Source organism: Ruditapes philippinarum, unplaced genomic scaffold (assembly GCF_026571515.1).
Source record: "Ruditapes philippinarum isolate M1 unplaced genomic scaffold, ASM2657151v2 ctg781_1_1_1_1, whole genome shotgun sequence".
Lineage (NCBI taxonomy): Eukaryota > Metazoa > Mollusca > Bivalvia > Venerida > Veneridae > Ruditapes > Ruditapes philippinarum.
Genome location: NW_026854296.1, coordinates 108474 through 122174, shown reverse-complemented (window position 1 = coordinate 122174; position 13701 = coordinate 108474). Strand labels below are relative to the sequence as shown.

At 30.8% G+C, this 13701-nt stretch overlaps 1 protein-coding gene across 1 annotated transcript; it reads right to left on the bottom strand.

Moving 5' to 3' along the window:
• Positions 1-2673: 2673 nt before the first annotated feature.
• Positions 2674-7031, bottom strand: LOC132739728 (globin-1-like). The gene is made up of 3 exons (XM_060727516.1): positions 6091-7031; positions 3279-3504; positions 2674-2966 (listed from the first exon to the last, which is right to left on the bottom strand). The coding sequence occupies exons 1-3, from the start codon at positions 6261-6263 to the stop codon at positions 2793-2795; spliced, it is 573 nt and encodes a 190-aa protein (XP_060583499.1). The 5' UTR covers positions 6264-7031; the 3' UTR covers positions 2674-2792.
• Between the last annotated feature and the right edge of the window lie 6670 nt (positions 7032-13701).

The window sequence follows — 13701 nt, the reverse complement described above, 5'->3', positions numbered from 1 at the left end:
CATATGAACTTAATTGACAAGGAAAAGAAAGTTATTTTCAGATTTCAGAGAGATTGAAAATGCTTCCATCTATAAACAAATGATGCTATTTTAAAACAGTATTTGAAATCTTGAAAACTTCACTTGATGTTAACCTGCGTGTTAAGTGAAATATCTAAATAAATGTAACAGATAAGACCATTTCAGAGCAAGATCTTGATAATTATATTACTTATGGTTTATGAATTACATACTACATAAATGTCGATACAATTTGAGACGGAAAAAAACAAAACATTCAAGATAGAAAAGTGTTTCATCTGGATATACACAGACTGTTTTTATATTTAAAAATCTTTTTAACTCATATTTTTTCCTGAAAAAAAAAAGATGTTCAGAGTTGTACACTTCGAATGTAAAATACATTAAACGTGCGATATTTGTTTGTGAAATAAATATCAAATGTATATCAACGTTATTCTTTCTGATTTACTGTTCCCTAATGACAATTTTTTCTTCCTTTATTTTAGTACCTGAAGTAAGTAAATTGTCATTCCTTAAGAAATATTAGACGAAGGGATGCCTAAAATAGACTTTTTCTCATATTTCTATCATTTATCGACGTTTACGATTGCTATATTCCACATATCCACTAGTATCAATACTTTACGCATATATTATTTCAGGGTATGGAAATTTGAAGATAATAATTATGTTACAGACAAAGGTTATTAATAATGATTTGTCTTTCTAATGCATTCATACTTAAGTTACTAGTGGTTTGGATTGTGCCGTAAACCAATAGTTCACAATTTTCATGATGTTTATCATGATATTTATCTTTTTAGTCCATGAAAATCAAACTTATCATTGCAATGCACAAAAAGGGACGGACAAAATATAATTCTGGAAAAAATACTGGAATATGAACAAAAAATGTGGTTGAGAATTTATGCAATGTTTTAATCTTTGTATAGATAATGTACGTAATATAACTTAATGGAGTGATGAGCGAATATGTATGCGCAGTACATCAGCGAAATTGACATTATGTTTAAGAATAAATTAAGTGTTATTAAAAAGTGTTTGTAATATGAACATAAATTTATAAACATCATTGTTTTAAATAATCTGTTAATAAGTGTTTTGCACCTTTTTTCATTATCCCTCATGTACAGACTCAAACCGAGTTTGAAGATTTTCATTTTATTTTGTTGTGATTAATGCTTCACGGGTTCCAGATTCTAATGCAGTTTAAAAATCAATATAAAAACATAAATAACTTGTTATGTGGGTGCTTCATAAATTCAAATTCTTTTGTTAACATAGTACTACACCTATGTCAAAATGTTAATACAAAGAAGTATAATTATAATTCTTCATTTTTGTGGATAAACATTTTAAAAAGGGAGGACATTTCGTATAGATGTTACAAATGACAATATATATTGTACTATGAATTATTAATTCGTTCAACATATGCATATAATCATATAATTTAATTAATACTTTTAAAAAGAATCCAGGAATTTTGACAATATCGAATCTTTTGAAAGCTTTCTCACTAACATGTTTACCAAGCTGTCTAGCGGATGCATTGCATCTATTGATCGGGGGTTCTTACATTTCAAGGGCATGTTTGCATGTGGACGGAAGTGTGATTATCGGACTGTTATAAATGTATACTCAAATTAAATAGACGGTGTTTATTGTTCGATTAATTGAAAACATAGCAGCAATATTTATCTGTTTTGTTACGTTTTGTCTTTTTAATCATTAATAAATTTCAGCTCTGTTTTTCTCTAAACAGGCCTGAACATGTTGAAATTTTAAGCAAAAACAAAAATTAGGTAACACATGTGGAAAATACTTAAAAGGTAGGCTCTTCATTTAAGGTATTAGGACCCTAATGGGCACTATAAGGAACTGAAAAATTGACATCATAGGTCAGATGTATACCTTAAAGTACACCTGTATGCAAAATTTAAACAAAGTTTACCGTACGGAAATCAAGTTATGGCCACTTTTCTGAACTCAAGCTAGGATGTTATGAGGGCCCTTTTTTAGAAATGAGGAACCTTTAAATAATCTGCAATAACTTTCTAATGAAAAATGTTTTCCCATTAATTTTTGGTAAGAAACAAATAGTACCATTCAGCGAACAATCCACATAAGCAAAATTATGGTTTCTACATAAAATTTATGAAATCTGTATAAAAATGTTACCCTACCCCACCCATTTTTACCATGGGTCTGACCATTTTTCTACTTAGGGAGCCTAATTTAAAAAAATCTTAAAATTTACCCAAATGAGTGCCTGTTTTCAAAGTTTCCCTAAATTTTTAAAAAAGTATATTGGTTGATCTTGTAAAATATGAAATACTTTTACCGTCTAGTTTTGATTATATTACACTTTGAAAATATCAGGTATCATATTTATTACTAGATTTAGCATAATTTAGCCAATAAATACCTATATAAATTAAAAAATTAAAATTAAACATTTTTTTCTTTCCAAATGGGACATGAGAGATACATAAATAATGTTAAAAGAAAAAAAGAAAGAAAAAAAAAGTTGATCCTTCTGGGGATTGAACCCATGGCCCTCATTTTCAATGTAGTTAACAGTAGTTCTAGCCTATTTGAATACTCTTCAACGCGGAGGTAATGCATTAGGGTGCTAATACCTTAAAACTGTAAATTTTTAACATTGTGAAATTATCATTATTAAATTATAATCAAAAGGAAAAAAACATATGTTAATGAACATATTAATTTTGCTTCGTTTTTCAGCATGAATACACATCACCAGGTTATGACGTTGACTCCACAATATACTCTCTATGACAATGTTTCGGTTCTTTGTAACCTTCTTTCATGTAGTAAATTATTATATCAAACATTGTTTTCCAAGCGTTCTCTAAGTCATCACACCAATGGTCTTCAATATGGGGTTTGATTGCATTCAGAAAATGAGGTAAAATTATCTGTAAAAAAACAAAACAAAACAAATGTTATAATATAGTTTTATTTTTTTTTCTCTTCCGTGTTCTGCAGTTTACGAAAATGCATAATCAGGAACAGTTTTAATAGGAAATAGTTATGTAGAACTATTTGAATACATCACAATTAGCTAAATTTAAATTGGGAAGATAATGGAAAAATATATGACCCAAATATTGGTTTTTTCAATTCTCATCAAAGATTGTTAATAAGATTTATTCAAAATTTATTATGCTTAATTCTTGTTGTTATTCCTTGAGAAAGTTTTATCATATTCATTTATAGACGGCAAATACCTGTAAATAATCTTGTGGCACTTTGTACAGTTTGTGATGAGCCCCAGATTCCTTGAGCAAAGTTATCAAAGCAGTAGGCTCATCAAGGCGGGTTATAACTTTATCTATTGTTGCCATAACTCTCAGTGCATGTTGTCGAAGTAAACCTGCACGTTTTAGTTCCAGCAAGTCTCGACCTTTAAACTTTGAAAATACTTCCATCAGCTCTGGCCTACTTTCAAACATACTGAAAATTGAATAGATAAAAAATGAACATCTGTAAAATATTTTGTTATCAAACTAAGGAAATACATATTTACAGAAATACATCAATTAAGCGCTTTAAATATTTATTTGAAATTATTTTTCACCAAATTGCCGATTTTTTTAAACGTTTGAATCAGAGAATCAAATACCTAGATAACATAAGTGATACATCTCTGTTTTAATACATAATTATCATTAGCTTCATACTTTGTAAGCAAACTGACACTCGCATTGTCAAAACGTAAATATCATTATATAAGTATTCTCATACATATTACAGATTCGATATTTTTTCGACGTTTAAAAATGCTACACACTCACCTGTATTTTGGTGTTAAATAATGAATTGATTCGATTGAAAAATATAAGCCATTAAGCAAATAAATATTTGTGTATAACAGTGTTTTAAAAAGGAGATTTGTTTTGAAAATCTTATTTAACCATAAAGCCATACATTTACGAGTGGTGTTCAAATATAAATGCAACTTGTCCAATATCTCGTTTTTCACCACGCTTTGCGCGAACTATGTACATGTATCACATAGATTGTTGTGTAAGCTTTCAATTGATACAATACATGTGTAAATCAGTTCAGTCTTGCTTTTAGAACTATCTACTCGTGTATACTAAAGCTAAAATGGTTTGGGAAACGTCTCTTTTCACTGACCAAAAATGGTCCTATATTAAGAACCGCTGTATTCTTAGTATACAGCCGAAATACACATTTAATGGAAAATGTCGTGTTTATGGGAACAATGAACTTTCTTTTTCATCTGTCACAAGGTGTAAGAAATGTAAAAAGGATTAGGATTTATTAAAAGATACACATCATGCACGGCGTTCGAAAACTACAAATTCTCTGGAAATTGTTGAAAAAGTAGAGGATAGGATTGCTACTTATGCCAGATTTATAACTGGCTATGTGGCTAAATGCGTTGGTATCTCTGTAGGAGCCGCTCCTATAATTATTGTATCATAGTTTGGGGACCTTTCTGTTGAAAATGTGTCAGAGTTAAATCGTATACTTATACATGCACAGTGCGTTAACTGAAGTGGAGGTATTAGTTACCCGCACTCCAGAGCATGCCCATTTATTGGTTCATTTTGTCCGGCGTTTACATATTGTGACGACAGAGAAAGGGATAGCGATAGAAATATCATATTCAAATGCTCGTTCATTGGTTACTTTTTTCTGGGGTTTGATATTGTGACATCAGGGAACGTGTTTTTATTTTTGACTATGATACAAAAGAGAAAGAACATCAAAACACTCGGCAATCAGATTTATACTCGGGGGCTACGCCCCCTCGTACAAATCAGATAGCCTCGTGTTTCGATGCTCTTTCTATTACTTAGACGTTATATAAAATTGAGAAGGATAAAGGATACCCCACCTCTTTACAAAAGAGCAAACACTTGCTCGAGTAAGAGTCTCCAAACAATTGTTGAAACAGTTCCCTAAATATAATAATCGATCTTTTGCAAATATTGTCACTGGCAATGAGACATGGGTTCACTTTTATGAGCTCAAGCTCAAGCGAAAGGTACATATGGGCAACCAAAGCAAGTCAAAGACCTTGCATAGCTAAAGCTAATATTCAAATTGCCGTATCAAAGGGTAAATCTGTAAATGCCATGTTAAAAAAACGCAAGGTCCTTCATAAATTAAAGAACTATTTCAAAAACCGTCGCCAGCAACTTGTCTCCGTGGTGTCAGGTTGTTGCATGACAATGCTACGACACAAAAGCGGCCATTGTACGATACATTGTATCTGTAACAGGAAAAGGTTGTTGAACTTTCTCACCCACCTTATTCGCCAGAACTTGCCCTTTGTGACTTTTTGCTATTTCTGACGCTCAAATGAACACCTTGCTGGAAGAAAATATCAAACCCGAAAAAATAGGTTTGACTATTTTATACATCGAAAAGATTATGAAAACGCATTTAAAATTGAGTTAAAAGAATAAAATTTTGTATATCACATGGTGGTGAGTATTTTGAAGGATTGAGATAATTATTTTGGCACTGTTTGTTAAGCACTTTTAAAAATTGACCCAGTTGCATTCATATTTGAATACCCCTCGTATTCGTATATTCATATTATTTCTATGAATATGTTAAACACCCGATTAATTATCATATTTTTTTCTGTATTGTTACAACTTTTCTAGAGGTACAATTCTCGAAAAATGCTTATTTAAATAATTGAAATTAAAACTACAGTGATGAAAATGCAATATCTATTTTCCCCATCATTGTAATAATAATAATTGATTTATATCTATCATTGTGAGATTTAAAAGTCATACTCTACTATATATTATCACAGAAAAGGACCTTTTATCTGCAGATCACGTTTTGCAATTCAATATTTCATATATAGATTTCCACTTAAAGAAATCTAGTTTGAAAATTATGTGTTTCAAATTACCGGAATACGAAACTGGCAACAAGCGTTTGTAAATAGTCTTATGGTTATTGAGATAAATACAAACAATCATATTCTTTCTATTAAAACTTGTTTACATAATTTCTTTTCCTTTAAGAGTATGTACGCTTACCCACCTTACATAAGTAATAACTCCAATGTTGGCCACATTGCATTTTAAAATCTTCCAGTTATTCCGAATAGCAGCTTTCTGGGCGTCGGACAATGCTGGTGGCCCATCTAAACTATCGCTTTTGTGACCAACCTTTGAATGTATCCGCCTCCATATTTTATCACATGTACATCCCATTTTTATAAGTCTTAATCAAAATCATGCAATTCAATGATGTGTTGTATTTATCGAGGATGATTATAAACACAATTATATGACACTTAACACTCAAATACACGGCACTAAATTTAATAGCATCATCAAAAAGTAAACAATATCAAGAAGTTAATGATACTATATAAATAATAATATTTAATTTCAAATCCTACAAAACAATAATTGATTGTTTTATTCAATTTGAAAATGAAATTCAAAATTTGCATTAATTTATTTCGCAAACTGTATTTACGTCCATTTTCCTAGCAAACTAACTTCATTATAGTTATTTTTAATCCGTGGTATGGCTACATCTTATTACTTTTCTTTAATTTTAATCCGCTTTATCTATATATATTTTGCACATTTCCTTCGAGATATAAAATGATGTTGTTTTGCGTCAAAGTTATCATTAATGCATGGTTCGGGTCGGAGATCCGTTTTCTATAACATATTAAACATAACTACTTTAAACAACAGTTAACACTGCTCGTATGATACTGTTTTTCCGATGCCCGACCGTGCTATTGGAATCTCTCACTAGAAATCATGAACGCGGAAATAACTTGTGAACTACATAGATTTTCTATATTTTCATTTAAACTTCCAAACCTTGTACATATAATTATTCACTATGAAACACTATTGGTAGTTTCAATAAGGAAATTTCTGTCAATATACAAAAAAAAGAGCCTCGGAACATTCCTAGTAATAACAAGAGAAATAAATGAAAACCATTAAAACATGTTATTCACTTGGGAAGAAAGCAAGAAAGAAATATGAATAAAAAAAGTCTATAAAACATATATCATATTATCGGACGGTTGATTTAATCTTTCTTAGATATCATTACGGAAATAAAAAGTCAAACAGGTGTATAGTATCATAAGATGATGGTAAGTTCTGCATACAAAACAAAACATTTCTTTTCAGCAGACTATATCTAATTACGCGTATAAATAATGCATACATGCCAAGCAACTGTCACTGATGTTGCAATTAGAGGATAGTGTTCAATAAATTTTCTGAGTTTAGATTATATTAAATTCAAAGTACAAATTAGCTTTTTATACTTACATGTCAAGATACTTCTGCATGACGCTTCTTCGTTTTGTGGTAATGAGCTAAGTGTTAGGATAATAATTATATGTTAATAATTATATGTTTATAAGCCTTAGATCTGAATGATTTTTTATTATGGAAAAATTAATAATTAATAATTATAATTAATAATTAATAAATTAATAATTAATTTAATTGTATCTTACACACCTCAAAATACAAATAAATCCATTTGAAATAAACACTATTGAAATGTGATTAAAAAGAGGTTAAATGAAATAGTTTATAGTGAGAAAATAAATGACCATACGTTGTTAAGATCCCAACATGTAAATTTACAAAAATGGGTTCAGGCGTGTTCTTTTAAAATTCACTTTACCGTTTTTTAATAAAATGTAACAAGAATTATATTTAAACTAAAGGTTATATCCGAGTTAACCATTTTACAACGTGTTAAACGATGAAGACATAAATAGGAGCTATTTCAAACTTCTAGACAGTTCTGACGTTTTTAGTATTTATTTAAGAGTAAACGAGTAAAGTGGCGTCATTCAGACCCATTTATACATTTCTGTTAGGATTTAGATAGATTTATTTAAGGATAAACTTACAATACAACTACATATTAAATGTAACAATTTCGAGTATATATTTTATTTAGCGTTTTATAAGGCAACGCACAGTAGAATGATTTAAATATGTTCCGTGTTGACTTGACTTTTGAATATCTCTGAAGTAAATTCATGATATTACACTACGATCATACATTTTCATTTAGTAAGTTATGTGACACCAGGCCCAGTGTTCACAAAGATTTAAGGATCAGGATCAAGATCAGGATCAAATTTATAAACTGATATATTCTATGGAGGGCGATCGTTGCCAAAATTCCAGACATGTAATGTGTTTCTTTTGAAAACTACTTTTGAAAATGCGAACATGTATGTCTAGCATTTTTGATTGTATTCGTGCACAGCAAAAGATTCGCCTCTTAATCCAATCTTTTAATTGAAGGCATCCGCTTTTAAATATCAAGTTTACATGTAAATCTTAACAACTGACGGAACATGGAGAACAACAACAAATTTACAAGTTCGTATCTTCCATTGCATATAATTCAGCATGTTTACACACTTGTAGATATCTATCTGTACCTTAAATGAAATGTTAAACATGAATACAGAAAATATAATTTAATAAAACGTGTTTCCAGTCATAGAGCTACAACAGTACGTTTACACAGTAACATGATTAAAATGACAAAACTAGATTCACAAAGTTAAACGATTTTAAGTCATGCATGACGCCCCGCCCCTCTCTGAGTAATTACGATGACAGGTATAATACCCGTCGCCTCTCTCCTTTTTCTCAATAAAGTGAAGGAAAACACCGCGTCCATTCTAACTTTTTTTTAATTCTATAAAGAGTCAAATATTTTTTGTATCAAATGAAAGATTACACCATAAGCTTTCTATGAGTGCCTCGGAAATAATAACGAATTAAATAGATGTATTGGAATTTTTGTTTCAAAATTTATCATTTTTCCTCTGAAAATAACACTCTCGAATTGGTAAGAAAAACACGGCGTTCCCTACAAACTTTTTTTATTTCGCAATCAATTTTGATAATTTTGAATTGAAATAAAAGTGTACGTGCTTCATACGATTTATGATATATGATTATATAATGCCTACAAATAAAAATGAATTAAATCAAAATAAATTAACTTTTCGTTTAAAAGTTTATCATGTTACTTTCTGTAAAATAGAGAAAATTAAAATCCTTAAAGAACACTCAAAACGACAAAATTGAGAATGTTGCAGGCTTGGTTTGATTGTGCCTGTTCATGGACGGCAATGGAAAGAGCAAGTTACCGTCCACGCCCCCTAGCACCAGCTAAAGCAAAATTTAACATGAACTGGTACATTTTTGAATTTTGAAACATCCGCAGATGTGTTAACATATAGTAAAAACCTAAAATACCTTCTTGTAAAAACCCAAAAGGCCTAGAGCTTAGATATTTTGCATAAGGCATCATCTGGTAGACCCTTACCAAGATTGTTCAAATTAAAGCCCTTGGGTCAAAATCGGCCCGCCCCGGGGTCATTGATTTTCGCTATATGTTCATATAGTAAAAACTTAAAACACCTTCTAATAAAGACCCAAAAGAAAAGGCCTTGAGCTTAGATATATTGCACAAGGCATTGTCTGGTAGACCTCTATCCAGATTGTTCAAAATATAGCCCTGGGGTCAAAATCGGCCCGCCCCAGGGGTCATTGGTTTTCCTTATATGATTATAGTAAAAACTTTTAAAAAATCTTCTAGCAATTGACAAATGCTAGAGGTTAGATATTTTGCATGAAACATTGTGTTGTAAACCTCTAGCAAGATTGTTCAAATTATAGCCCTGGGGTCAAAATTGCCCTCGCCCTGGGGGTCATTGATTTCAATATATACATATGGTAAAAATTAAAAAAAATCTTATTGTCTGAAGGAACACGGCTTAGAGCTTTAATATTTGTTAAATAATATCATCTAAAGGTACTCCACCAAAGTTGTTCAAATTTAGCCTCTCGTGTCAAAATTAGCCCCGCCCCTGGGAGCCATAGTTTTATCTTATATGTATATAGTTAAATCTTAAAAAATCATCTTCGCTAAATTTACATAGGATAGAGTTAAGATATTTTGCATGAAACATTGTGTTGTGAACCTCTGGCAAGATTGTTCAAATTATAGCCCTGGAGTCAAAATTGGTTCCGCCCCGGGGGTCATTGATTTTCATTATGTACATAAAGTGGAAAAAAAAAATTTGTATGAAGGTTCAAGGCATAGAGCTTTGATGTTGATATATAATATCATCTATAGGTCCTCTACCAAAATTTTCAAAAATTTTGGGGGCCCTATTTTTTTCCTTGGGTCAAAAATTTTTTAAGGGAAAATAACTTGATATTGACTTTAAATTTTTTTGGGGGGGTTTCAAAAAAGATTTCCTTTAAAATTTTTACGGGGAAAAGTTTTTTTTTCCTTTTTACACAAATTTTAAAACCTTTTTTGCTTGCTTCCCTTAAAAAAATCATAAAAAAAGCCTTCCCTTTTTTCTTTATCGAAAAGAAAAAAATTGAAAATTGGATCCCTTTTGGGCGTATATTAAAAATTTAAAAATTTCCCTTTCCATTTTACAAAAAATAAAATTTAACGGGTTGATTGATCTTTTGGTATTTTAAAAAAATGCCTCCCCCATTCACTTTAAAAAATTTAAATAAAATTTTTGGGGGAAATTTTTTAGCCAAAAAAAATCCCTGAAGTGCAAAATTTTCAGTCCCCAAAAAAAATTCCTTTTTGTTTGGGGGAAAAAAAAAAAAAACTAAAAAAAGACCCCCCAACATTAAAAAAAATTACAAAATTAACCCCTTTTATTTTTACAGGAAAAAAAGGCAAAATTTTTACAACTAAAATTTTAAAAAAGGAAATAAAAAGGCTTTAAAAAAATTTTTATTGAAAAGAACTTGGGTTTTTTTTTTTTTTGGGAAATTTCCTTAATTTTTGAAAACCCTTTTAAAAGATACATAAAAAGGGTTGGGTTTTTTAAAACCCCAAAAAACCCTTTTAGGATTTTTCCAAAAAAAACCCTGCATGTTTCTGGGGGGAAAAAAAAAACAAGTCAACAGGAAGCGGGCTAAACAACGCAACCCAACATGACCAGAAACCCGAACAATGAGAGAGCGGCCCAAACACAGGACGGGCACTAGGCAGAAGCACGGACAATTGATTAATAATTTGTAACTGATAAGAGCACGATGTTAAATAAAAAGTTAGTGCATAAGTTATCTTCATCATAAATAGTAACATCAGCAATTTTCAAGTGATGTTGCTCGTGGCAAAACTTTTGTAACAAATGTAACAAATATATGTTATGAAAAATGCCGTATGTTGTCCTTCAGTTTTATTTAGAAATATGGGAGAGGCGCCGTTTTATACCTGTCCGCAATAGAAGTTCGTAAATACTCCGAGAGGGGCGGGGCGTTATGCTTGACTTAAAATCGTTTAACTTTGTGAATCTACTTTTGTCATTTTAAACATATTACTCTGTTAACGTACTCTGGTAGTTCTACAACTGGTACTACGTTTTCTTAAACTCTATTTTCGGTATTTAAGATTTACATTTCATTTGTATATTTCAGATCTATAAGTGTGCAAACATTCATATGTATTGCACGCAATGGAAGATACGAACTTGTAAATTTGATGTCATTTTAGATGTTGTTACGATATATATGTAAACTTGTTATATAAAGGCGGGAACCTTCAATTAAAAGATTGAATTAAGAGGCATATTATGTGCTATGCACGGGTACAATAAAAAATGGTAGGCATACAAGTTCGCATTTTCAAAAGTCATTTTAAAAAGGAACACTTCACATGTCTGGAATTTTGGCAACAAACGCCCTCCATAATATTCTTCATTGTTTATCATCTAATATCAATTTGATAAAACAGGCCTTGCAATAGCAAGTTAATGAAATTTTAGAATAAATATATTGTTATTTTTTTTTTCAAAATACGGGCATTTTACAGTTGATCCAAATATTGATCCTGATCCCTAAATTGATCCTTATTTTGATCCGAATGTTTTTTATTAGTTTTGTTTTTTGATGATTTTATCCCAAACTTATTTGGTTTCTTTGCAAATCAGCAATTTTTTACATTTTAAATATTTACCATTTAATTCTAGCAAAACACGTTTAATTTTAGTAATATTAAACAATGAAAATAAAATCAGGATCACTTGATCCTGATCCTGATCTTTTCTTAGTGAACATGGGGCCAGAGGTTTAAAAAAGTTTGTTAAAATAGTTCAATGATATGCCGATGAAACTGGTAATTTATTCAAGTGTCTATCATTTATAATTTGGTCGGACAGACGTCGACGTGCTAATGGTGTGACATTATTTTTCAGAGAAATTGCTTTACTAACTTGATACTTTAACATTGTTCATTACGTACCATATGTAAATAATGCATCGTGAAATAAAGTGTACGTTTCTTCCAACAAGATCGATTAAAATACTTATTTCTCATATATAAAAAATAGTATTCTTAATACCGTCAACCTTTGCTAAAGAACAACTCATTAAAATGATGAATTAAAAACTGTAAAGAGGTGTCTAATATGCTAACTGTTTAAACGGCGACATAATAACCGTATTGATCGTTTAACTGACCTTACAAAAAGAACTAACTCTTAGATTTTGAACATTTTCTTTGTTTCTTTATGACAACATATGTTGTTGTACTCAACAATCTTTCAAAAGATATCAAGTTATTTTTCCATAGCGGTCGCACCGTACAGAATAAGATATGTAATATCAGGCACAACGGTAATAAATAAGAGCATTTTTAAAGTTCTTTAGCTGTTGGTCCAATACTAACCTCGTTTACCGTTAATTGAATTTTTTAAACCGGTTATTGACTAAAAACCAAGAAAACCCGTTTAAAAGGATAAACATGACACTCTTATTAAATAATAAGTGCCTGTTGATACGTATTTACACAATATTCGGCTGTTTAAGTGCCTCTTTTATAAATATATTCAAAAGTCAAGTTTTGCTGATCTTTAACAATATGTCCAAGATTAAAGCAAAACATTTGCTATGAAAAAATCTAGTTTGATAAAGTCGGTTAATATAATCATGTCGTGTATTTTGTCCTAAAGTATTCGCGTAAATTAAGTGTTGACAAGTTATAATCTCAAGGGGATCAATTAGTAATTTACAGTGCACCTCGTCAAGTAGAGTTGTCTACAATCATATATTGACTGCTTTTTACATTACCTTCTTTGCAATATGTCACTGCTTTAGAAACTTGATGTATGTTTTATCAATTTCAGACAAATATAAATGAATAAGAGCTCAACATAAAACAAACGTTTCTTAAAACAAACATTGTCGCGAATCTATTTTCTCTTGAAACTACATAACCAATACTGTTACGATGACGGTTAGCTATTTGATAGAGCGTTCGACTGTGAATCGTGCGAGCAAGATTTTATTCCCGGACGATGCACGTAACTTTCTTCGTGATTGATCATTGAATTCTTTCTACGATCATTTGCACTGTTTCCCTTGGAATAAACAGAAGAATCACCAGTTTCTTGCGAAAGTGAAGTCAGAACTACTGGCAAACAGCTTGAAAGTCTGCCAAGGAAAGATGCATGAGCCGTGCCCTTGTGAATTCAAAGTGTACAACTGTTGTGATCCGGAGGGTAAACCTCAAATTCCACTACCTGATGGTCCAGTTGTACTCGTAAGTACAGCAAAAATATGAATATCAAAACCACTGCGGCTTGTAAGTCTTTTT